General features: G+C 40.4%; 1 protein-coding gene across 1 annotated transcript; it reads left to right on the top strand.

Annotated features, from left to right (window-relative positions):
• Positions 1 to 19,505: 19,505 nt before the first annotated feature.
• Positions 19,506 to 26,749, top strand: LOC136872581 (NPC intracellular cholesterol transporter 1). The gene is made up of 2 exons (XM_067146382.2): positions 19,506 to 22,026; positions 22,738 to 26,749. Exons 1-2 carry the CDS (start codon positions 19,614 to 19,616, stop codon positions 23,592 to 23,594), a joined length of 3,270 nt encoding a protein of 1,089 aa, XP_067002483.2. The 5' UTR covers positions 19,506 to 19,613; the 3' UTR covers positions 23,595 to 26,749.
• The last annotated feature ends 547 nt before the right edge of the window (positions 26,750 to 27,296 follow it).

Genomic DNA, 27,296 nt, shown 5'->3' with positions numbered 1-27,296 from the left:
GAAAATTTATACTCTTACACTTCACTCATAGATGTGAACCACTATAAGTCTAGTTTCTTGAGTGGTCGAACAGCTCTACCACAGCAAGTCTTGAATTCACTCCTGTTTTCACTCCTGGAGTCACTACTGGCAACATCTTCGTTGTTTACTGTTTCTCCTGTTCGGTATTGTGAAGCATTGGTAAAATCTTTCTTCTCAAGACAGTTTATCTCTAGAGGATAAAGTCTTTGTACTGGACGAAGCAAGACACCAGTTGCTGTCTTAATCCTGCCCAGACGAGTCACATTGTCTCTTCCAGGTAACAGCTCCACCACTCTTCCTAAGGACCAGTTGATTCGCTTCTTGTCGTTGCTCTACACCAACACGATGTCTCCAAGTTGGAGGGATCCCCGTTGCTTTTGGCTCCGTGATTGAAGAAATCCCAAGTATTCTTTTTTGAAGCGCTTTCTAAGGCTCTTTCGAACAGCTTGTAGATAACGCCATCTGTCATTCAAACTGCAAGATTGAACTTGGTCCAAGTCGGCTACATCATTACCCTCTATATTCTGTAGGAACATGGAAGGGCGTAGTGGCTTCAGTTCATCTTCTTCAGAAACATAAGTTAGAGGTCGGTTGTTCATCAAATTCTCACAATCGCACAAATGAGTGCACATTTCTTCATAATTTAGACAAGCCTTGCCCAAATTACGGCGTAGCAAATCCTTTAAAATCCGAATAAGTCTCTCCCAGAATCCTCCCCACCAGGCTGCCGTGGGAGGGTTCAGCTTCCAGGTAATTTTCAGAAGACCACATGTCTTCTCTATTTCAGTCCAGTCCAATTGTTCCAGCGCCTTACGCAGTCCTGTGAAATTCGTCCCATTGTCAGAATAAATGGTATTCACTCTTCCTCTTCTTGCCACAAATCTGCGTAGAGCTTGGACATAAGCTACCGTACTAAGTGAAGTGATCAACTCTAGATGCACAGCCCGATAAACCGCACAAGTGAAAATAACAATCCATCCCTTTTCTGCACCTCGTAGAAATACAGGGCCTGCTAGGTCTGTACCAGTGATCTGGAAAGTACTCGATGCTTTAATTCGATCCTCTGGTAATGGAGGGAAAGGTACTTCCAAAGCTTTAGCAGAGTTACGACGACAGATCACACATCTCCGAACAACTGCTGCCACCGTTCTTCTTCCTCTAAGAATCCAAAACCTTTGGCGCAACAAAACAAGTAGCGTATGTGTCCCAGCATGATTATGAAAATAATGAAACTGTTCAATCATCCTTTCAACCATTACATGTCTTGATGGAAGTACAATTGGATAGGTATATTCTGGATTGTCGTCAGAATCAACAACTCTTGATTTCATGCGAAGAATTCCTTCGTTATCTGTGAACACCTGTAGATTCTTCAATTGCTCCTTTCTTTCTTCTTCATAAAGAGTTTCACTCTGGATAAGGAAGAACAGCTTCTTCTCAGCATAGAGAAATTCTTCACTACCAATTTCTTTAGATGCATGATCCCTATGATTACACTGCCTGAATCTGAAAATCCAAGCAATAGTTCTAACGATTTTAGTGTATCCAGAGAATCGTGAGCTTAGTTGCAGTAAGATCGTTCTCACAACAGTGATCTTGGCAGTTACAACTGTTTTTCTTCTTTCCCTGTTGACTTCTTCCCATACTGGTTCAGGACGGTTAGAGACCCATTCTTCCTCTTTACTTTTAAGCCAAGAGGGGCCCTCCCACCATCGGGATCTCCAAAGTTGTGCAGGTGAACATCCTCTAGACAGCAGGTCTGCTGGATTGAGACCGCCCGGAATGTGCCTCCATGAATCAGCCTTACTGTACTCGTGAATCTCCTTTACCCGATTCTCTACAAACACAGACCAATGTCCTTTGTTTTCTATCCAGGATAAGACTACTGTTGAATCGGACCAAAACACTGTGTGTATACTATCCCTATGTAGGCATCGTAGGCTCAACCGAGACATCCTAACTCCAAGGAGCGCACCCATCAGTTCGAGACGAGGTAGTGTTAGTTCCTTGAGAGGTGCCACTCTCGATTTAGCCATCAGAAGGCTCAGTTTGATTTCATTTTCATCTTCTGTCTTCAGAAATATACAACAACCAAACGCCCGTTTGCTGGCGTCAACAAATACATGCAATGAGCTGTTGTCATGCAGGAAAATCATTCTAGGTATCCGGCAGTCATGTAGGTATTGTAACTGCTGGTTCCATTGATGGAATTCTTCACAAATATCTTCTGGTAAAACCTCATCCCATCCTATCTTCTTTTGCCATGTCTTCTGTAGAATGAGTTTGGGAATAAGGGTTACTGGGGCCGAAAATCCAACCGGATCAAATATTTTCTGTACACTGGAGAGTACCAACCTTCGGGTTACCAAACCTGTAGTTGGGTTGAAGTTGCATCCAAGTTCATCTACGTCACAATACCATCGAAGTCCTAAGACATTTTCAGTTGTGCCAACATTACAATCTGAGGAATTCACCCATCCCCTCAAATTGAAACCTGCAGAGGACATTAACTCTTGTGCCTTTAAAATAAATGGCCCAATCTCTTCTTTTGAAACAATTCCAGTAAGACAGTTGTCCACATAAAATGCATGTTTCAATTTATTAGCTACTTCCTTCAAATGAGTTGGAGCACCATCCAGAAGGTGGTTCAGTACTGAAACCAATAAAAAGGGACTGGAACAGACCCCAAAAACCACCCTACAATGTCTAAAAGTGGCGACCTTTCCCTTATCCCACCAAAGAAAACGAAGCATATCTCTATCTTCAGCATCAATTATAATCTGCAGGAAGGCCTTCTCTATATCAGCAATTAGACCTATAGGGTAGGATCGGAAATTGGTGAGTACGGATGGAACAAGGTCAATGAGGTTTGGTCCAGGTTCGAGGCACTTATTTAAAGAATTACCATTTCTGTCCTTGTTGGAAGCATCAAACACTGGCCTAATCTTTGTAGTACCACTGTCTTTCAGCACAACTCGGTGAGGCAGATAATGCGTAGCTCCATCCGAAACCTCGTTTGCAACGCCTTCAATGATCCCCTTACTTTCCCATTCTTGAAACACTTCATTATAATCCTGAAATTTCTGCATTCCTCGTAACTTTCTTGAAGTGTTCAACAATCGTTTCTCAGTAACTTCACGATTTGATTCCAGAGAAGCACAACCGTCAATCCAAGGCAGTTTAACAATGTAGCGTCCAGATGCTTCTTCTCTCTTCACAGTCTTATCGAAGAACATCTTGACCTGTTGTTCCCTCTCTTCCTTTTTGATCTGCTCGCCAGGATCTTTTATACCCATAGCTTCAATTTCCCACAAATCCGCTAGTCTTGTTGATTGAGTCAATGTAAGTAAAGTGTAAGACGAGGCAGTTGGTGAGATGGTCTCAGAAGGGCCCATAAGTGTCCACCCCAAACAAGTTCTCACAGCCACCAGATTCTTGTATACGTGCACAAAGTCTGGCGTGATTATCTGAGCCCAGACATCAGCTCCTAACAATACCTGTATTTCACTAGCATTGTTATCATCACGCTGTCTAACATCAGTAAGTTCAACTCCCTTATCCTTCAGTAAATTAAACAAGTCAGCGTCAACTAGGGGAGCACTACTACAAATACAATCAGAACCTAACACAGTAGCCTCACATCTCCTTTCCTCGTTCATACCCAACAGGGTTATCTGATATGACTCGAAGCTAACAGGTGCTGTTTTCCTACCTCCATATAATTCTTGACTTAGGGTTACCTTTCCGGTTTGTTTCAACTCTAATTTCTTAGCACAAGACTTCTTATTGTAGCTTTTCTGCGATCCACTGTCGCAAAGAACTCTCACTCTGTGAGTTGACCCACCAACAACTACCGTAGCAACTAAAGTCTGCAGATAGGTCACTTGTCTTTCATTACTACCTGCTATCATGCTAACTGTATTTGAAACTGAATCATCTTTAGGTTCATCTGAGGCTGTCTTCGCACACATCAAAGCGTAATGTTTCCCTCTGCAAAATGGACACTTCACAAACATCTTACACTTAGCACTGACATGTCCCTGTCGTAGACACCTAAAACAAGCTCCCTTTTTCTTTAACGTCCCTTGGCGTTCTTCTAGTGAACAATCAATAGCTACAGCACAGTCTTGAGAAGGATGTGTGGTTCTGCTACAAAACACGCAGGCTAGTTCTCTGTTGTTCTTGTTTCCCTTACTAACCGAAACATCCTCTACTGAAAATAAAGCAGCTGCTGAAGGCATTTCCTTCTTCTTAATCTTGATTTTATCATCTTGCTTAACACGATCTACCCTCTCCTTAGCTTCAAAAGAACCTTGCCTTAGCTTAAGTCGTTCATCCCCTTCAACCTCAGTCTTTAAGAAGGCTAACAGTTCTGTCAAGCAACAGTCAGGTTCCTTGGTAGACGTTTCTTTCGATACACGGTACCTGTCCCAGGTTTTAAACATAACCTCTGGTAAGGCACTCTCCACAAGGGGAAATAACATTGCTGCGTATTTCTCCTTTGTCACTCCTAATGAATCAAGCGCCCTCAACTGTCCTTCCAGACTGTCATACAGTTGTGCTATGGTTCTTAAGCTGTCTTTCTTTAACACCAAGGATAAAAGTTCCCTAACATAGTATTCAATAAGTAACTCATCCTTCCCATACCTAGACTTCAACAAATCTATAGCCTTTTTATAGTTTTCCTTGGAAGGATGAAAGTTTTCTACCAGTTTCTGAGCAGGTGAACCAGGTTCCATACATTGAATCAAATAAACAAATTTGTCTTCATCTTTAAGGCTGCCATCTTCATGTATTTTAGTAAATTGCGCCCAAAACCCAATCCAACCTTTCACATTCCCATCAAACCTTTTGAGCTCTAGTTTCGGCAGTCTTAATGATCTCTGATTGGAAGAACGTGAACAGTTACTATTGACTTCCGAAACATCTTGATCTGCAACTTGTAATGCCTGCACCTTCTCTCTAACCTTAAAAAATTTCAGTTCGTACTCACTGCAATTGTCGATCTCTGTTTCAAGCACGATGTCCTCTAGGTTTTCTCTTTGCAGCAGTTCATTGTAGACTTCATCATCAATACGTTTTAACTTCTCGTATCTTTCCACAAGTGAAGCATACCTGCTACGAATTTCTATCTGGTCACAATCGGCAAGATTCAGTAGTTCTTCAATCTTATTCACTTCGCGAGTAAACACCCCGCGTAATACTCGTCGTTCGGTCATCGTTCTTCTAATTTATATTGATGTTGAAATTGCCTGTTGTCCTGTCACGGTCGCCAAATGTTCTATACAGTAACAAATCATTTACTTTAACACAATTTATTCATACAATTAAACACCATCTTCAAAACTATAAGCAAGGAAACTACATAACAACATAGAACAAAAGACTGTCTTTCTTATGCTTGAAATCGATTAGTCGCCAAAGGTATAATTGCGTTCTCCACAGGTACTGCGGGCCATTTACTTAACCTGTTCTTCTCCTGCTAAGGCCCAGTAGATTGGGTACAAGATACCCCTGTGTCATTGTTGTAAGTCGTGCCTTGATGACAATCAATGGTAAAGTTTGATTTTGCCTTGAAAAGGCGTGAAAAACTGAGAGCGTGTTAGCTCTTTTCCAGTGTGTAAAGGTGCCTTTGGGAGGCTGATATTGCAATTTTTGGGAGCAAGTGCTCCATGTGGTAGGGGTTTTCTGTCCCTTTGAACAAACTGTGCTTTTGTCAAACTAGGGGTGTGTAGCCCGAGAGTGCTTAAGTTCTGGAATCTTGGATCTTTCGAGTCTTGTTTCCAAATTGTTATTTGCTGTTAAGGTTTTGTCGTTGATTGATTGTTAAAATTCAAAAATATAAACTTTATTTTAAATTTTAAATTAACTTTGATTCTGTAGTTAGACCCATTCATCCCAGCACCTTCTTTCACCTCTGCTGTTCCACAGAAATCCCGGAACAAGCGTCAATATGTGATTGCCAGGTCACCTTAAGTTTAATATAAATAAATACTTGTTCATAAACTTCTCCAGAAGGAATATTCCATGGGCACCAGCCTTCAAAATTTCGGTTTGAAGACGAGAATTGATAATTAATAATAATAATAATAATAATAATAATAATAATAATAATAATAATAATAATAATAATAATAATAATAATAGTACCGGGCGGTACTCCCCTACCCCGCAGTTTTAATTCTTGCATCAATAAATCCTCCTCTACAGGAGATACTCTGAACATTAAAAACCGGATCAACTCATAAGTTTCTTAGAAGATACCACTACCGTAAATTTTGTGATTACGAAGTTGCCAATACTGTGTGGATTTCAACTTGTGTGGTTAGGGGCACGCAACTGTAAGCTTGCATCCCGGTGATAGTTGATTCTAACCCCACTGTCGGAAGCCCTGAAGATGGCATTCCGTGGTTTCCCATTTTCACACTCCTTGCCCTTTCCCATCCCTTCGTCGCGATAAGACCTATCTATGTCGGTACGACGTAAGGCAAATTTAAAAACGTACTCGGTACGTAGCAGTAATCCTATCTATTGGAGATGAGCGGTAACAGAAGACACAAAGCACAACAAACAATGGTTAAACTCTATAATCTCGCGACACTTATTATCTTTTAAAATTCCAGACAACTCTCCACATTATATGAAACCATCTCTCTTGCCATTCCATACATTACCAACCAAACATCACTATCTCTCTATTCATCCGGCAGACTTAACTCAACACAAGTTTTACATCCACTCTATTACCATATTCACTCACAGTTAACTTACACCATAAGCTCATATACCATCCATCTCCACATATTAACTTTATCACGAAACCTCACGTTTATTTGGAAAGTTACCACATATGCCATCGCAAGTTTGAATCCCAATCATCCTGCAACCCCTTGTATTCTTACCATTAGCTTTTACCCTTATCACCTATCCATTTTACAATCACTCTCTTCCTTATTCACTAACCAAATACCCGCCTCTTCTTAATTACAACCTTCCAATACTATCTAATGCAGAACCTAATATACACACTTTACCCTTACTAATTTAACTACTTAATCGCTCTTGTCACAGTTCCGAATAACACACACACTCCACTATTCTCATGTGTTTAAACAATTTACTTACTACTGTTTGTTTGCTTTGCTTATTGTCACTACGCCTTCGTCAAATTTGTTCTTCTTACCCCATGTCTCTCTTAGGCTCAAGCTTCTCCCTTTCACCAAAGCATTTCTTCCTACTTCTCCCTGCCTCCAAGCCGTATTTTCACTTCGTTTATGTGCACTTGTCACATCTTGTTCTTCCGCCCCCACAATCACTCCCTGTATCTTCCTTTCTTATCTCACACTGACCTCCGTCCTCAGCTCCTTAAGTAATGCCCTGGTCTCCTTCCTCATTTCGATTCGAAGATAGCACGCACGCCTTCCTCTGTCCTACTAATTTCTTCTTGCTGCAAGCTCTGTTCCAATGCCCTATTTTCTTTGTCCCCATGCCCGTCTTCACCAACGTTGCTGTCTCTAACTTGCCGTTCTTCCACTCTCTTCCCCATTACCTCTTCGTTCTTCATATTTTATTCCATTTCCCGTCATTTCATCGCTGTCCAAAATCTGGTCCATAGTCCATAGGTTACTACTAATTGTTGACCCTTAATGTAGGCTCTTAACCCTTGCATTCTTGCCCTGACCAAATGTTTCTTTAGGGTGTTTATATTCTTTATCCCTTCTCTTCCCATGTCCCTTTTAATCCAAATGTTTGTGTTCCGTATATTGTGTGCGCCTCTGATCACTACTTCTGCCATCAGGGTGGAAAACAGCTTCACTTTTATCGGCCTATTACACCGTTTTTACCTATCCTTTCCACATCATCAATATCTACTTCACTAAAGTTAATTTTCATCATTTTTTGGATAACTTCCACAACTTTGTAGGTTGTCAACACTTTGTCCTCACATTTTTCTTCCGGCACTCCCTATATAAATAAGCATTTCTTCCTGAGTTCTTGGCTACTGTCTTATATTTCTGCCTTCAACTTCACCACCTCTTCTTTTACCTTTAGTGATATAATTTCTCTCTCGTTGATTTCACTCTGTTCATTGTTTCATCTGTTTTTCCCTGTATCCAACGCCTCATATGTTCGAATTCTTTCACTTGTTCCTTCATCATATTTTAATTTGCTCAAACGGACATACTTCTTCACAACTTCTTTAACTACTCTTCTTATGACCTCCACGTCTTCCCACTTCATGTTGCCACTGGAAGTGGGGCCGGGGTTTACCTCCACACCTCCTATAGCTTGTAGAACCATAATCACCGCTGCCACCAGTATAATCTCGCCCATCATTCTTGTTTCCACTTTGCCTCCTTGATTCCTAGCTGTTTCCTTCTTCAATCTTCCCTGCCACCATCCAATAACTACCCGATGTTGATCCACTCCAAACAACTTCCTCTTCCTTCCCGTCTTACTTTTCCACTCACCGGTCGAACTCCACACCGGTTCTACCGGCACCTCAACTCAGCACGCCTGCCCCCGATCGCTGACTAGGTTAGACTGTCCAATCCCGATACAGTCCATTTGACTTCCTGAATCCAGGATGTCTGCTATATCTTGCTGGAATCCTACAAGTTGAGCATCAGTGGAATAACATTTCCTGAACCCGAAATGCCTTCTATCGAATCCGTTTTTTAATTTCGCAAATGTGTCTAATATCAGCAGAAAGAATGCTTTCATAAAACTTACATGCAATGCATGTCAAACTGACTGGTCTGTAATTTTCAGCTTAATATGTATCACCCTTTCCTTTATACACAGGGGGTACTATAGCAACTCTCCCTTCGTTTAGTATAGCTCCTTCATGTAAACAATAATATAATATATACTTCAGATATGGTACTATATCCCAACGCCTTGCCTTTAGTATATCCCCTAAACCTTATCAATTCCAGCTGCTTCTCTAGTTTTCAACTTTTGTATGTTACTGTAAATGTCATTGTTATCATAGGTAAATTTTTATACTTTTATACTTATTTAGTACTCTCCTTCTTTTCTTCATGGGGCCTCTAAATATAAGTTCCTAATTAGCGTCGTCCTCTAAGACCATTTGCTACCATGTTTTACCTTCATTCCCCTCTAGATATACCTGCTCCTTTCACAAAGCTGCAGGTTGTCCTTATTGGGTCTTCTTGGACTTTTCTCTCTCTTCACCTGGTAGCCCTAGAGTGGAGAGTCTTATTCTTCCCACTGCCTCTCATTCAGCTGATTCCTCTGCTTAATTGCATTTCCTACATAACTTTTCTCTTGTTACTCCAATTCTATGTTGGTGTTTCTTCAGATGGCAGTGTCTTGTCAACAGTCCTACTACCCATCTTATATTTTCTCTGCTGAGTTTCAACAGTTCTTCAGTATACTTCTTTTTTGGTCCTTTTATCCGTTCCTTTGCAAGCCTGCATTCTGGACTATTTTTCCATTTCTCCATTTGTTTCTTTTGTACCCATTTTCCTATGTATTGTTCGGCTTGTCCATAGGAAATTCCGCATACATGTTCTGGGCCTACAAAGTATGTTTCTGTCCCTTTCCTGGAGAGTTTATCTGCCTTTTCATTTGCTTCTATACCTGCATGCCCAGTCACTCATATTATTTTAACAATGTTGTACATTGAGAGCTTCAGAAGAAGTGAACGGCAATACCAGACAATTCTGGATATTGTCGGGGCGGCTTGTAGTGCCTTCAAGACCGCTTGGCTGTCCGTAAAAACGAAAATGTTATTCCCATAGTCCAATTTTCAGATTTTCTTCAAGACATGTTGTGATAGCTATCACATCAGCTTGAAAGACGGTAGTGTGTCTGCCCAGGCTCATCTGGATTGATCTCTCAGGTCTTCCCCCGTTGATCCCTCCTCCTGTGCCATCCATAGTCTTTGAACCATCAGTCCACTACACTATATCTTCTTTTTCAGTATTCCATTTGTTGATATCCCAGTCTTCTTTTTTATTATCTGGGTCTCAAACGGTTTCTCAAATCTTGTACTTTGGTATCATATGATCAGAAGGGATGTATAGAACTTATTCTGTTATTTGTTAATTGTACAGTGTCCTAGATTGGGTCTTTGTGCATTCTAGCACTCTGATTGTACCAATCTGTATGAACACATTCTAGCCTGTCCTTTTATTAAATTGCATTGTGAATAGAGGTCTAGTAAAGTATTGAAGACTTATGTCGGCGTAATTCTCATAGCCCCAGTTATGGCTAAGCATGCCATTCTCTGTAGGCTATCCAATCTACTGCTGACTTTTCCTTGACTTACTTTCTGCCACCAGATTATTGCAGCATAGGCCATCAACGGTCTAATGATCATTGTGTATATCCACATTACCAATGATGGACTTAGGTCCCATGTCTTCTCGACGGCTCTTTTACATGCATACAGCAAGTTCTTGCCCGGGTTATGTTCCTTTCTATATGTGGATTCCAGGTAAGGTTTTTATTTAACACTACATCTAGGTGCAGTGTCTGTTATTCCATATATATGACTTGTCCAAGTAGCTTCAGTGATCTCTTTCCTCTAATTTTCTCTTTCTTTTAAAAGGGACCAGAGTTATCTTGTTCGGGTTGACTGATAGTTGTTCTTCCTGACACCAGTTCCACAAGGTTAAGTGATCTTTGCGTGAGGTTCTGGATAACACACAACACCTTACCTCGTACCGCAATCACTAGGTCATCTGCTTACCCTTGTGTATAAAAACCCTGTTCGTTGAGCAGAGCTATGATTTTTTTCACCACGAGGTTCCACAACAGAGACGAAAGAACCCCTCCCTGAGCACAACCTCGGGTGGCCCTAACCGTCAGCGTTTCTTCAAACAGGGTTACTTTTTTCCTCCTTCCGTCTAACATGGATTTAATCCACTTGACGTTGGTTTTACTCACCTTGCTCTTTTCCAATTCTTTGATTATAGATTCATAGGTTGTATTGTTGAGGGCTCCTTCTATATCTAAAAATGCCGCCTGTGCAATTTCTTTATATTCTAGGCTTCCCCGAGTTACCAAACCTACTGGTGGAGTGCTACTTCAGTGTATCTGCCAAGTCTATATGCAAATTGATTTTCATGTAACGTTAAGTTCAGTTACACCGTTCATCTGATATGTTTATCCGGAATTTTCTCCACTGCTTTGAGCATGAAGGAGGTTAAACATAATGGTCTGTATGCTTTGACTTGGGCATAATTTGCCCTTCCAGGCTGAGGTATGAATACCGCTTTAGTTTCAGACCATGATTTTGGCACTTAGCCTAAAGTTAGACAATCTCTGAAAAGGTCCGTCAGGGCATTGACGAGTATCTCCCGTCCTTCCTGTACGAGTATCGGAAGTATCTCATCTGGCCCCGGAGACTTTGTAGGATGAAACGTGTCGATTGCCCATATTACATGGTTGTTTTAATATTCTGTTGGCACAGTTCCAGTCTGCTCTTCGAGGGCCGGTCTCTGTTCTAACCGTTTCTCCTTCTGTCATCTACTCAGCCTCAGGAAAGTGACAGGCCATTAGTATCTCCAGTGTATCCCTCTCCGCCCGAGCGAATGTCCCATCTGGTTTCTCCAGTATCCCCACTTGATTTATATGGGTTGCTTTCAGAACCTTCTAGGGCCTTGCTGTTTCAGTGTGTGATTCCACTTTCTCACAGAACAGTCTCCAAGATTTTCTTTTTGCTTTACGTATCGCTAGGTTATACTCACTGAGGTTCCTATGATATACGTCCCACATACGATTTCCAGATGGCATTCTATACAACATCCTAACCCCTTTTTTTTCATTTTGGCTAGTTTATTGTTCCACCACCTTACTTTTTAGGTGTTATTCTTTACTTTGTGAGGAGAGTTGTCATGGAATGAGTCTATAATGGCCTCTTCTAATAGTTCCACTGCCTCATTCAATTCGTTCTGTCCTCTCAAGTTAGTTGGATTTTTTGTACAGCCTTCCCTAGAACTTCTCTGTATCTATCCCAGTTAGTTATTTTTGGATCTCTGTACATCTCAATCCAACATAATCTCTCATCTATTGAAAATCGGATGTGCTTGTGGTCTGCCAATGATGGTTCCTCCAAAACTTTCCAGTTTTTAATAAAATTTGCAATATGCCCAGTGCTTAGTGCAATGTCTACTACCTCCCTACGATTTTTAATCATAAATGTAGGCTGGTTTCCTAGGTATAGTATCGTCAACTCAGTTCCAGTAATAAACTCTAGTAAAGACTCACCTCGTGCATTGCAGTTCGTGCTGTCCCATGCCGTGTGGCGTGGTGGCATATTAGTTGAGTCATCTGGGAGGTATGCAGAGCCTATGGTTATTTCTCTGGGTCCCTCCCGATTTCCAAGTTTAATCTTGGCCACGATTAAGTCCCGTGAACAGTGTTCGCGCAACATAAGGCATCTTAGTTTCCTGTTCACAAGAAGACATGTTCTGGGTATTTCCGATGTTGTATTGTACATCAGCCTGCCTCCACATTCCGCCAGTCCTGCAACTCTGCCCTTGACTATCCAAGGCTCTTGAATAAGGGCCACGTCAATAGCCTCGGACATGAACTTCATAGCGAAATTGGCCACAGCTGTTTTTATATACTGAAGATTGGCCTGAAGGACATTCGGCACCATCTATATCAATATTGGGTTTTGTTTTTCCCCTGATTCTTCTCTTTTTGAGCTCTTCAAAGTCTCTTTCACCAAGGGCTAAAACGACTGTCCTTCCTGTCTTGTCGATTGAAGTGGCATTCAGCACTCTCCAACCTTGCGTTAGAAGTTTAGTATCGTGATGATTGATTCTGACAAGAACATCCTCCACTTTCATCTTGTCAAAAGGAGGTGGGAACTTGGTGATGACCTTGGTCGTATTCAGTACCTGTTTGCGTCCACCACCTCTAGGCTCTCCCCTTTCAATGAGTTAAAATTTAATACTGTCTTTTCCAGCCAAATTTTCGTTTCTGGATTTGCACAATTCAGTAGCATAGCTCCACTTTCCAGCCTTGATGACTCAAGGAAGCCTGGCAGACATCCGTCTGACAGCGGCTTAAGTTTTGCTATCAGAGCAGATGACAATTCAATCACGTCTTCCTCCTTGAGATATCCATCCGGAAAGGTCTTAGGTATTATTGCGATCTTAACTGAGGAACGCTCTAGGAAGCCATGAATAACGGCCGAGAGGATTCGTCGTGCTGGCCACACGACACTTCGTAATCTGCAGGCTTTGGGACTGAGCAGCGGTCGCTTGGTTGTTAGGGCAAGGCCCTTCAATTGCTGTAGTGCCATGGGGTTTGGTTTGGTTTAACTGAGGGTAGTCTTTCCGAAAAGGACATGAATTTTTCTTCATTCTGTTTCTTGGGGGGTGGTTTTGTAGCCGAACTTGAGGGCGTGCTTTCCCCCGACCTTGATCTTTTGGGCCTAGTCATTGGCATAGCGTCTCGCCGATCCCTATTCCTTGGCTTCTTCTCCTCCCAAGTCCCAGCCGCTATCTCGGCTTCTTTCCTCGCCTTCTTTTCCTTGTAGTAGTCACTTGTGCAAGGTGGTCTATCTATATGCATCCTATTTAGTTTCAATGTCCAATGTGTACTTCAGATATGGTACTATATCCCAACCCATTGTCTTTAGTATATCCCTCTAAACCTTATCAATTCCAGCTGCTTTTCTTGTTTTCAACTTTTATGTAAAGTATTATGTAAAGTACTGGTATTTAATAACATTCATTAAAACAAGAACACTGTACAGAAACACGTCCATGAAAGCTAGACGTACAGTATTTAATAATACCATTAATTGAAATTAAATAAATAAATAAATAAATAAATAAATAAATAAATAAATAAATAAATAAATAAATAAATAAATAAATAAATAAATAGCGTGTGGCCTCCGGGGATTCTGGTGTTGGTCTTTCGATTCGACGCCTGATAGGTGACTTGCGCGTCTGTAAGAATGGAGCCTTACCTACCCTGAGTTCTAATGCTCAAGACGGCACAGACACCCGAACCCAGAACCTTAGGAATTAACCAATGGAGGTTAAAGTCAACTCGACCACGAATCGAACTCGGGACCCCTTGGACCAAAGAGCAGCACGCTAAACATTTAACCATGCAGCCGAACTTTCAATGAAATCACCTCACGGACAGACACGTCAATTTATGCTAGCTCTATTGTGTTTAATGATATTCATTGAAGGTGGCTCTTAAAATTGGGAGCTTTGGTTTGCGACCACGGCCCCCTTTGCCGAATCCTGGGATTGCTTCCATCCACTTGTGCCAGACTCCTCACTTTGATCTATCGTATTTTTTCTTTTACTAATTGCTTTACGGCGCACCGACACAGATATGTTTTATGGTGACGATGCGATAGGAAAGGGCTAGGAGTGGGAACGAAGCTGCTGCGGCCTTGATTAAAGTATAGCCCCAGCATTTGCCTTGTGTGAAAATGAGAAACCACAGAAAACCATCTTCAGGGCTGACGACAGTGGGTTTCGAACCCACTATCTCCCGAATACTGGATAATGGCCGCACTTAAGCGACTGCAGCTACCGAGCTCGATCTCTATTGTATCTGACCTCCCTTAGTCAATTCTTGTTCTTTTCCAACCCAGACTGTATTATTTTCGCGAAGCATAGGCACGTTTTTCGTGGCCTTTATCTTTCTTTGAGCGATAACTTCATTTTTTGAAGTGTCAGATCCCTTCCATTTTTTCCTCCGATTAATGTTAATAGAGGATATTTGCCTAGTTGTACTTCCTCTTAAGCAATAATCACAACCACCACCTGTGCAGAGAAATGCTAATGTAGGCTATGTGTACAGTATTGAATAATATTTTTGAAATCAGTACATTAATTGAAATCACCACATTGTACAAGAAATTGTCAATGTAGTCTATCACAAGAGGAAGCAATGCCAGGATTCGGCTAAGGCCCCGCGGTTCCAAACCCAAGCTCCCAAGTTAAGAGCCACTTACACCCCTTTTAGTGTCCTTTTACGACAGGTGAGTGATACCGTGGGAGTTATTCTACCGCCCTACCCCTATAGGGTATTTTTCTGCACAGTGTGATAATTTCAACGAATGTTATTAAACTCTGTACATCTAGCTTAAATGGTCATCTTTCTTTGCAGTATGCTGATTTCATTTAATATCCGGCTCTATGGCTAAATGTTTAGGGTGCTGGCTTTTGGTGCAAAGGGTCCTGGGTTCGATTCCCGGTTGGCTTGGGGATTTTAACGTTCATTGCTTAATTCCAATGGTTCGGAATCCAGGTGTGTGTGCAGTCTTGAGCATTCGCATTCAGGACGCTCAGGTCGCCTATGATGCATAAAATCGAAAGGCCTACCCCTGGCCTCTCCGGAAGCCGCACGCCATTTATTTATTTTTATTTCAATAAGGGTAAGGCAAGATAAGGGTGTATTCTGCCTGAAGGCAGGTCCGAACCTCCACAGAGGTGTGCCTGAGCCGGAGTTTACGTACGGTCGATTTATTTCTATGAATGCTATTATTAAATACTCTACATCTAGCTTACATGGACGTGTTTCTGTGCAGTGTTCTTATTTTAATTAATGTTATTAAATACCGATACTCTACATCTAGCCTATATTGACGTTTTTCTTTACAATATGCCAATTTAAATTTGTGTTATGATTGGTACAAATAATGTAACATTAGTTGTGTCCGGTGGCGGCTTGTGCATTTAACACTAAGGGGGGGGGGGCTGCATGTATGATTACTGAATGTCACCTTATTTATAGATGAGCTGTATTCGGCAAGACTTGTAGGTTGAAAATACGTTGATAACCTTCTCACTGAAATTTGGTATATTTCTCATCAAAGTAGTTTCCATTGACAGCATTGCCAGATACAGACATTCTTTCTTCATCCATTATGCTGCGGAGGTACGTTTTTATCCTCTTCATGCTAAGAAACACCTTTCTGGTTTACTCGTGATTGTGATGTCATTTGAAGACTCAGAATCCATCAGCAGTTCAAAGCAATCTATTAAAATATTTTTTTTCTCGAATACAGTATTGGCTGTTCTCGATTTAAAATTCCATCTTGTGGCTCCAGCAGCATGTATCCGTTTAGCCACACAAGAATATAAAACAGACATTCTTTGGGATGATAGGGAAAAGAATGCCGGTATTGAAGACAAATTTACAAAAAATATTCTTGTTTTTGTGTTTTGCTTAGCAGCTATCTCCATTATGAAATTAAGTTGGTGTGCAAAGCAATGTATAAAATGGGTGTTCGGGTACACTTCCTTAACTCTCGCCTGCACTCCACTGACGGCACCACTCATAAGAGACGCACCATCGTACGTCTGGGCAATGAGTTTATTCTTCTTATCTTTCAGAATAACACCAAGCTGGGAAAGAATACATTCTTAAATAGCCTCTGCATTTTGACCAGAAGGATTAAAATATCCCCGAAACCGTTCTGCTGCATTACCTTGCGAATCACAGTACCTTAGCACAAGAACAGACTGAAATCCACCCGACACATCCGTCGTCTCGTCAGCCCTGATTGCTAAAAATTCAGACTCGGATAACTCTTCCAAAATAGCCTCTCTGCATACCTCCAACATACATTGCAACAATTCTTCCTGGATCATTTTCGATGTTCCTTTGAAACACGAAGCACTCTCTAGTTGTGACTTAAAAATAGAGTCTAGTTCACTCGTGTATTTAATTAAATTCAGAAATATACCAGGATTCTTAGAGTCTGGCCTCTCGCCATGTCCCCTCAACGCTAATTCGTTTGACCCACACAACTTAATACAGTTTAATATTCTGGATAGTACTTGCCGATTTTTGCTTACTTCATTGTTATGACGCTGTACAGATTCCTCATAGGCCTTACTTAAACCCTGGCGCACATCTACGGAACCTAGAAGAGCTAAGGTTAGCACACTGTTCACATGTTTTTCTAATTTTTCATGTTTCTTTATTTTATCACTAAGTCTCTTGAGATCACGAACTCCTGCATCAACCCACGTACTGTTTTCTCCTTCACTGGCACTTCCAAAATCTAAGGCACGGAAAAAGAGTGCATTTTGAACTTCGCACCCACACAACCATTCATGTTTACTATATACATCTCGATTGAAAATTCTTGTGTACTCTTTGAGACGGCTCTTACCAGTCTGGGAGATTTTCAACTCTGTGGTAGGTCTTCTTCGAGCTTTAATATCGCACCTTTCATTTAGGGTTAAACTATTAAGTTTGATATTTTTTAAATTAAACTGCACTGAGTTAACAATTCTCATGTTGTTGTTAGAACTTCTACTATCGCGTTCGGTGGACAACAAATAAGACACACTGGTCTGCAATGCATTCCGACCGCTAGAGCGGGGTTGGCGGGCGGCTTATATCGCACATGGAAGGGGAAGCGGATTCAAAGCCGTATGGCCAGATAACAGAGCCATGTCCTGGCAGTTACCGGTACAAGAGAGGGAAATGCAATCATACGACATTATCATGTGAAGAGAAGCATTCAATTATTGCACTATTCCGGAGTTGAAAATCAAGTGTTAAAGGAACTCGCAGAACGGATTGGCAATATTTCCCTTTTGAATATGTAATGTTGCTTCGTGTAAATTACGTGTGAAGACCCTGTGGGTTTGGGGGCTGCAGTCCTGCAGACTACCCACTAAATCCGCCACTGGTTGTGTCCCATTGATCCTAATCTCCTCTTCTCACACAAAATATGTGTACTAATTAAGAAGAAGATGTCTGTTAGGTCATCAGCCCAGAGGCTGGGTGGATCCTCAAATAACACCACCAAAGGTTATGCGGTTATAAGGAAACCGCAAAATCCAATGGCAGCACCAAAATGAGGCGTACTAAGCAAGACGAGGAGTGAGGTATTTTGCCATTGCTTTCCTCACTGGGTCAGAAAGTGCTATTGCAGCACGACTGATCCTATGAGCAACACCTTTCATAACACTCAGATGCACTAGTCGTGCTCTGAATGTCATTACTCAGCTCCACCCATACCCCAGCAGCTTCCATATTGTCACAGCCATGGATGAGACTGGGACTTCGGTTGAAGCTACACTTTATTCTGGCCTGTGCTAAGAGATGGATAGAAAAGTACTGTATCCATCATGAAATGGCAGCAGGCAAAGAAGAAGATATAAACCACATATTTTGTACTATCAAATTTTCCGAACACGAGTTTTATAAAATTTGATTAACGTACATAATTTAGACCAATTCTGCTGTATAAAGTAAGGAAACATGTGTTGTTACGTCTTTATCATGGTGAGTTTTAAAAGTACACGGTTAGGAAACATTTATTCAATTCATTCCCCTTTTCGCCATTACGCAGCAGAAGCCAGAAAAGTTCACCGTGAGATGTTACGGCGACCGCAGCCGTCCTGTCCACACCGCTTCGTATACTAAAAGACTGGCAGACTGACGAATGCGCGCGGCAAGCGGGTAACTCACTCATACCTCAGTGGGTGGTATGAATAAACCCTGAGTTATTACTCAAAGTATATACTCATGAGTATGAGCACTTGGCAGGAGTATATTCTCAGCCCAAGTAGTATGTACTCCATTTGGTAAAAATAAGAAGGTTATCCTTCGATGTAGTATGTACTCCCGCAAGATATTAGCGGAATATTTTCCATTGCTATGAGTAAAATACAACTTGAAGTGAATACAGACGGTACAGAAATCGAATCTCAGTAGTTGAGCTTATGTATGATGACAATCTTACGCAGCATGAGTACCTACTCGGTTTCAAATTATCCACATGGCGGTGCCCTTGAGTACCTACTACATCAAAGGAGAACCTGGGCTGAGAATATACTCAGTTAGTGAGTACATTCTCATGAACTTTATTCCTATGAAGTGGAGTATATACTCAGATATGTTGAGTATATACTAAATACTCATGTTTATTCATACCATCCAGTGTCCACGATCTTGGCAAAAATATCAGGGAGTAAAGAATACAATATACCCGCCACTCTTCCTCACAGCACATCCAAAGACTACACCTCTCCACTATTTGCTGTAGCGCTATACAAATCGGTTAGCTGCGACAATTCTGTTAATAATTAAATAAAATTAAGGTAATAATTAGCTGATAAGACAATAGGGCTTGTACAAATGGTTTTATTTAAGTAATTCCCACAATTCCTATTATATGTAATGTTGTCTTCCTTAATCGCCGCTACTGATCGAGTGGATCTTTACCATTCCGTTAATACTTAATATCAATTTTGACATTTGTAATGGGTTTTTCTGACTCACATCCCCAATGAGAAATGATAATTAAAGAGCGGTTTTGCGCTGGTCAGGCTTAACGGGAGTTGTACCGTCTTGTATAATGGTACGCGGGAATGTAAGTAGATATATTTAATCTCGGTGTAGTTTCATAAAACCTTTTTGTGGGTCACGTGATGTTGAAGGCGTGATTCATTCTGTTGTCAAATGTTATTTGTGGTTATCTGTCATTGTCAAATGTGGAAGTTCAAAGCTCGAAGTCTCTGTTTATGGTATTGTACATCTAAGTATGTTGTAGCTGGGTGATTAGTTATCCTATTATAGAGTTTCATTGTAGTGATATCACGTACATCATCAGTATGGCTTCATCAGAGAAACTAACTTTGTGGAGATTTAGTAATACATGGTTAATTCTCCTGTTTTGTTTTATTGGTTTGTCAGAAGGAACTACATATCATTGCATTTGGTATGGACAATGTCATAACGATTCTTCCACTGGACACACTCAGAACTGTTTATCTCATGATCCAGCTAAACCACTTGATCAGTCAGGGAAGAAAATGTTAAAAAAGTGGTGTCCTCATTTCTTTGTCAATTCTTCGATCGACTCTGATATATTAACATGCTGCGATACAGCTCAGCTGATTACTCTTGATAGAAATATTGGTATGGCAGCGGGGTTAATGAAGCGATGCCCGTCTTGTATGAAGAACTTTGTGGAACATATTTGTGACTATACATGCAGCCCTAAACAGAGCAGTTTCATTAATGTTACCAAGTACGATGGCCTTCCAAATCATGAATATATAACTGCTATTGAGGTATACATTACCAATACCTATATGTCAGGAACTTTCAATTCCTGCAAGGGTGTTTCAGTGCCTTCGACAGGACAGTTAGCCATGGATATATTGTGTGGAGAATGGGGTGCAAGTAAATGCACTGCACAGAAGTGGTTTACATATTTGGGAAACACCACACAAAATTCATTTGTTCCATTTGAAATAGATTATGTTGCTACTGATGAACCTACAAAAGGTTTTATTCCATTGAATCCTGAGGTGACACCTTGTAATAAGCAAGTAGGTGAACGCTTCCCAGCTTGTAGCTGTGTAGATTGTGATGAAAGCTGTCCTGTTCCACCCCCTTTCCCAATTGTGCCAAAGCCATTTGAGATTTTTGGTGTTCCTGGTATGTTAATAGTGATGCTTTTTGTATTTTTGATTTTGTCTATGGTGTTCCTTAAAGTGACCTGTTGCCCTTCTTCCGCACGTGAAGAGACCACAAGAATTCCTAAATCTCAAACTGAAAGTGAAGTATTTTCAGGAACAAGTTCAACTTGTACATCAATCAGCCGAGAAGAGGAGAGTAGGCCTATTCTACACAGTTCAAGATCTGGAAAGGAAAGTTCAGTGACTATTTATGTTGTTCAACCAACATGCCTTGAAAGGCTTGGGCTGTCCATTGAGAATAGAGTTACATGCTTTTTTCAGACATGGGGATATATTTGTGCTTCATATCCATGGCCTATATTGTGTGTTGGATTGTGTGTCATTGTATTTCTTGGGTATGGTATTAGATTTCATAAAATCATTACCGATCCTGTTGAATTATGGGCATCACCACATAGTAGAAGTCGCATTGAGCGACAATATTTTGATGTTAATTTTGAACCATTTTACCGAACAGAGCAGGTTATTATACAGGCTGTTGGTTTGGATAAAGTAATTCACAATACATCTGATGGTCAAATTGAATTTGGACCTGTTTTCAACCGTGAATTTCTTGAGTCTGTGTTAGATCTTCAACAGAAGATAGAAGTGCTTGGACAGGATGAAGGTAAAGGTTTAGAAAATATTTGTCTTGCTCCCTTGTCATCTCCATTCACAGGGCCAGTAACTGTGTCTGATTGTGTTGTTCAGAGCATATGGGGCTATTATCAAGATGATATTGACACCTTTAATGAGACTGATATAGATCCTGAAGGTAATGTTGTTAATTATCTAGATCATTTTAAGATCTGTACTCAGAACTTTTATAATCCAGATTGTATAGCCCGTTATAAGGGACCTGTAGACCCAGCTATTGCACTAGGAGGCTTTCCACAACCAAATGAGACTTCAGAACAGCCTGCTTACGAGAAGGCTACGGCAGTGATATTAACTTTTCTTGTAAATAATCATCTCAACAAGACTGAACTTAAACCTGCGCTAGAATGGGAGAAGAGATTCATACACTTCATGAAGAATTGGACTGAAACAAAACCGCCTTTTATGGATGTTGCTTTCACTTCAGAGCGATCGGTTGAAGATGAACTAGAGCGTGGCTCACACTCTGATCTCAGGACTATTGCCATCAGTTATGCTGTGATGTTCATTTATATTGCTGTGTCTCTTGGTCAGATTCAGTCCAGGAAACGCTTACTAATTGACAGCAAGATTACTCTTGGTTTGGCTGGGGTTGCTATTGTGTGTGCCTCTGTGATTTGTTCTGTGGGCCTGTTTAGTTATTTTGGTATCCCTGCTACACTTATCATCATCGAAGTCATTCCCTTTCTTGTGTTGGCTGTTGGTGTAGACAATATCTTTATTATGGTACAGACACACCAACGAGAAAGTCGCCGTCCAGATGAAAGTCACGCAGATCATGTTGGGCGAACATTAGGTCAAGTTGGTCCCTCGATATTGCTCACCAGTGTTTCTGAATGCTGTTGCTTCTTTTTGGCTGGACTTTCAGGAATGCCTGCTGTAAAAACATTTGCATTATATGCAGGTATGGCATTATTGATTGATTTCTTGCTGCAAATTACATGTTTTGTGTGTTTGATGTCCCTTGATGCTCTTCGACAAGCTGGAGATCGGTTTGATGTGTGTTGTTTCATCAGAGGCTCTAAATCTGAAGAATCTGGGAACGATGGTGTCCTGTACAGACTGTTTAAAGACCATTACGTACATTTTCTTATGAAACGTAAAGTAAGAGTTTTGGTCATTTTGATTTTCTTTGGCTTGTTATGCTTAAGCATTGCTGTAGTGCCTGAAGTTGAAGTGGGACTTGATCAGGAGTTATCAATGCCAGAGGACTCTTTTGTGCTGAAATATTTCAAGTTTTTAAGGGATTACTTATCCATTGGCCCCCCTATTTACTTTGTTGTAAGTTCCCCTTTAAACTATTCTAACACGTCTGTGCAAAATGTAATCTGTGGAGGTCAGAATTGTAATAGCGATTCTCTGGTCACCCAGATATACAGTGCTTCAAAACGCCAGAATATTTCTTATATTGCTCGCCCAGCATCATCTTGGCTGGATGACTTCTTTGATTGGTCATCGATTGATGGATGCTGCAAATATTTTCCTGGGAATGGCTCTTATTGTCCAAATGAAATGCTATCTAGTTTATGCAAAACTTGTAATATATCAATTGATGAAAAAACAAATCGCCCTAATGCAATAGATTTTCAAAAATATTTACCTTTTTTTCTTCAAGATAATCCTTCAGAGGATTGTGCCAAAGGGGGACATCCTCTTTATGCACATGCTGTCAACTATACGATCAGTCACACAGGGAATCTCAATGTGACGTCCAGTTACTTCATGTCATACCACACTATTCTGAAGACTTCTAGAGACTATTATGAAGCTCTGAGAGCGGCCCGATCGTTGTCATCAAATATAACCACCATGGTAAACAGCTACCTAAACACTACCAATATTGAAGTATTTCCATACAGTGTATTCTATGTATTTTATGAACAGTACTTGAGGATGTGGCATGATACTTGGAGAAATCTTGCAATTTCTGTGGGGGCTATTTTTGCTGTTACCTTCTTCTTAATGGGCTTCAACATTGGTTTCTCATTGATTGTAGTCATTACAATTAGTATGATAATAACAGACATCTTAGGACTTATGTACTTGTGGCATATCCAACTAAATGCTGTTTCTCTTGTAAATTTGGTCATGGCTGTTGGAATCTCAGTTGAATTCTGTAGCCATATTACCCATTCTTTTGCCATGTCAACTGAAGTGACCCGGGTAAGGCGTGCTAAGGATTGTCTCATTAACATGGGCAGTTCTGTGTTCTCAGGGATCACATTAACCAAATTTGGAGGTATTGTGGTCCTAGCATTTGCTCATTCACAGATTTTTCAGGTATTTTATTTCCGTATGTATTTAGGCATTGTTCTATTTGGAGCTGCTCATGGACTAGTTTTCCTGCCTGTTTTGTTGAGTTATGTTGGTCCACTGAAATTGAGATTTCCAAATGGACATGTACCTTTAAGGAATGAAGGCAGTATTGTTGCAGCAAACGAACCTTTACATAGAGATATTAATACCGGCTAGTAAACTATCCCTCAGATAGTCCTAATGTAAGAAACATCAACATAACTATTGCTGTCCATTTTTGTTAATTAACTGCTAGTGAAACATACAAATTTGTAGCATTTAGTGTTGTTGGATGGCAAAATGTTAAAGTGCGAGATGAAGTTGTTGAAAATAAACTGGTATACAAAACCAGGGCTGTATTGACATTACCTTAGCATTGCAGGGCTGTGAATTTAGAGATATTAAGAGTTTGTTACCTGTACTTTCTGTGAAACATGATAAACTATTTAAATCATCCTATTTTAAGCTAATTAAGGTGTGGAATATTGCTACTATTTGCAGATTACATAATTATCAGAGTGAGAAAATAATGTTCATATTTTTTGCCATTATTTGGACTTTCTGTGATTTTTTTTTTAATGCATGAATCATTGAGTTTTGTTTTAGATGAATTAATTTGGAGTTTGTTTTTAAGACAATACTTATTCGCTTTCCAAAGATATCTTTTAGGCCTAATTGTCTGTGAAAATTTTCAAATTTTGATAACTTGTATACTTTACATTATTCTGTGTTCTGTTAGTTCTTTAAGGAACAGATATAACTTCTAGGTGTGAAATATGAGTATGTAATATTATTTTAGTGCTAGTATTGTACCTACTATTGGTTAATTGAATTGGCAAGAGATACTGTATTAATCGCCTTTTGTGGCTTAAGAACACCAATTGAATTGTAGACTTCAAGGAAATAGTGCTGCTGAGTGTACACTGAACAGGGTCGCCTGGTATCTGCAGTAAAATATGGAAGAGTTGTGTGGTATCACTTAACCAGTTAACCCATTTTCATATTTCCATTCCTTATAAAAATCATGTCTTCTTTGTAACAATCACTTTTGCATTTAAAAGTCTATTGTTTAAAACATTTGTAACAAAACAGCCCCATGTTCACTTTACTTCACTTCACTAGCTATGAAAACACGAGCTTACTCTGTGAGGGAAGTCAGTTAAATGGTCATGAATGGACGGTCATGAAATAATATCTCATAACTTTGGCAGCTGTCCACTATTACATGTTGCATCTGTCAGAATTGCCAGAACTTTAGGCAACAAACTCTCATAACAGTCAAAAAATCCCAAAGGGGCTGTGTAGGGGTCGTGGCCGCAAATTTTTACGTAGAATGTATGCAGCATAATGGGTATTGTCGAAATGAAATGTGGAGTTTATTTTTTAAAGTAGCAGCACAGTGTGACTCCAATCTACCACAATATTGTAGAGCGATTGATTTATAACTAACCACTGCTTGGGTTACTTTCTTCTTCACTAGACTATACAAATATGTGGATTTGTGAATAGATTGCTTCTTGATAACATTGAAGGAATGATTGTAACTTTAATTTTTCACTACTGAAGCAGTAGGTATCCCCGGCTGGGGCTCCAGTAGCATGGAACTCGTCTCACGACGTTCTGTCACCGTAACTTTGAGATGCTCCTGATAAGCCTTTTCAGTTTGGTATTGATTATTTTGGGTATTTTTGGAATTCTGACAAGCTGATCTATCTTCTGGAATGCATTTTTGCAGTGAGGGGGAGGGATTTTACATTTCTTCACACCAGTTTTCTCAAATGTTCACTGTTTTTGTGTAGAACCACTTGCACTCACCAAAAGGGAGACTTGGAGAGAGGAAATTCCTAGGAGAATTTCTCCTCTATGCGTGGAAGTGCACCTTGCCTTTTGCATAGTTCATCATCATTGGTTTGCCCTACCAGTGAGCCGGGTAGGGTGTTTGAAAACGAGCGTCTTCCAAAGTTGCCTATTCAAAAAGATTTTGTTGTCCATGACAGATTCCCAATTCCATCCTCTTCTCTCCACATCTACCCTCAGTTGGTCCATCCATCTTCTTGGTCTTCTACCTGTTATTCTCTTTCCCAAATAAGCACATTGTAACCTTGTGCTATTCATTCGTTTAACATGCCCAAACCATTTAAGTCTAGATGTCCTAAGTCTTTCCTCCATCGATTTATTTAGACCTAGGTTAGATCGGATCTCATCAGTTTTCACGTGATCAAGTCGTGTCTTTTGGAGGGCAGTTCTAAGAAATTTCATTTTACAGGCTAATATCCTACTACAACCCTTTGATGTTAGTGTGCAGGTTTCCAGAGAATATGTAAGGATGGGAATGAAATATGACTTGTACAGGGTCATTTTTGTTTTTTGTGGGACCTTCTCATCCCATAGTAGGTGTCTAATGATATTGTAAAAATTAGAGCCTTGGTTACTCTGTTCATTATTTCTATCTCAGCTCTATTATTACTAGCCATTATGCTTCCTAAATATCTGAATTGGTGTACTACTTCAACTTGGTGGTCCTGTATTTTTATGTTGCATTCTGTATTCTGTCTGTTGATTTTCAATGCTACTGTTTTTGATGGGTTCAATTTCATTCCATAATCATCAAACTTCTTACACCATGCATTCAGATTATTTTGCATTCCCTCCTCTGTTTCATCCCATATTGCTACATCGTCTGCAAACACCAGAGCCTGAAGATCTTTATTACCTTTTCCTTTTAGTTCCTTTAAAATGGTATCCATAACTGCTATGAACAGAAGAGATGATAATGCACTTCCCTCTTGTACTCCTTTGGTTGTATTGAACAATTCAGTATGACATCTCCAATACTGACACAGCTTTTGCAATTAGTATATGGAATTTGGATTTTCCTAATAAGGTACTCCAGTACACCAAGTTTTCTAAGACTTTTCCAAATAGTTGATCTAGGAACATTGTAATATGCCTTTTCAAGGTCCATTAATATAATTAGGTCTTACCCTCTTTCCCAGTGTTTCCCTGCCAACATCCTCAAAGAAAATATCAGGTCTGTTGTGCTTCTTCCAGTCCTAAAGCCATGTTGTTCCTCTTCTGAGATAGGCTCTAATACATCCCTTACTCTGGCTTCAGTGATCTTCTCCATAATTTTAAGGCCATGTAATAAGAGGGTAATGCCTCTGTAATTTTCACTTTTCCTTCTACTTCCTTTCTTAAAGACCGGGCGAGTTGGCCGTGCGCGTAGAGGCGCGCGGCTGTGAGCTTGCATCCGGGAGATAGTAGGTTCGAATCCCACTATCGGCAGCCCTGAAGATGGTTTTCCGTGGTTTCCCATTTTCACACCAGGCAAATGCTGGGGCTGTACCTTAATTAAGGCCACGGCCGCTTCCTTCCAACTCCTAGGCCTTTCCTCTCCCATCGTCGCCATAAGACCTATCTGTGTCGGTGCGACGTAAAGCCCCTAGCTTTCTTAAAGATAGGGACTATCACCTCTTTTGTCCAATCTTCAGGTATTTTGTTATCCTTCCATATTGTTCCGAGAACTCTATACAGCCACTGTATTCCTGGCGGACCAGCAGCTTTAATCATGTCAGCTGTAACTTCATCAGCTGTGCTGACTTACCACTTCTCATCCTACAGAGAGCTTGTTCTACTTCGGTCCATGTAATTGGGATATCTTCCTGTATTGTTTTCTGTCCTACATCCTCAACAGAGATCTCATTAGGGCCATTTAGGAGTTTGTCAAAGTACTGTCGCATTGTATCCGTGATATCTTTCATACTGCTAACTATGTTCCCATCTGCTGTCTCCAGAGCTGTAATTGCTTTTTTTATCTGATCTTTTACTTTTTACTATTTCATATATCATTTTCATATTCCCTTTACTGTCTTCTTCCAG

The sequence above is a fragment of the Anabrus simplex genome, chromosome 4 (genome assembly GCF_040414725.1).
Source record: "Anabrus simplex isolate iqAnaSimp1 chromosome 4, ASM4041472v1, whole genome shotgun sequence".
NCBI classification, from domain to species: Eukaryota; Metazoa; Arthropoda; class Insecta; order Orthoptera; family Tettigoniidae; genus Anabrus; species Anabrus simplex.
Note: the sequence above shows the minus strand (reverse complement) of the source record. Positions and strands in the feature narration are given on the sequence as shown.

Coding starts and splice junctions, on each gene's coding strand:
- LOC136872581 (XM_067146382.2), top strand. CDS start 19,614: ATGGCTTCATCAGAGAAACTAACTTTGTGGAGATTTAGTAATACATGG. Junction 22,027..22,737: donor AACATTTGCATTATATGCAG/GTATGGCATTAT, acceptor TTTTTCTTCAAG/ATAATCCTTCAGAGGATTGT.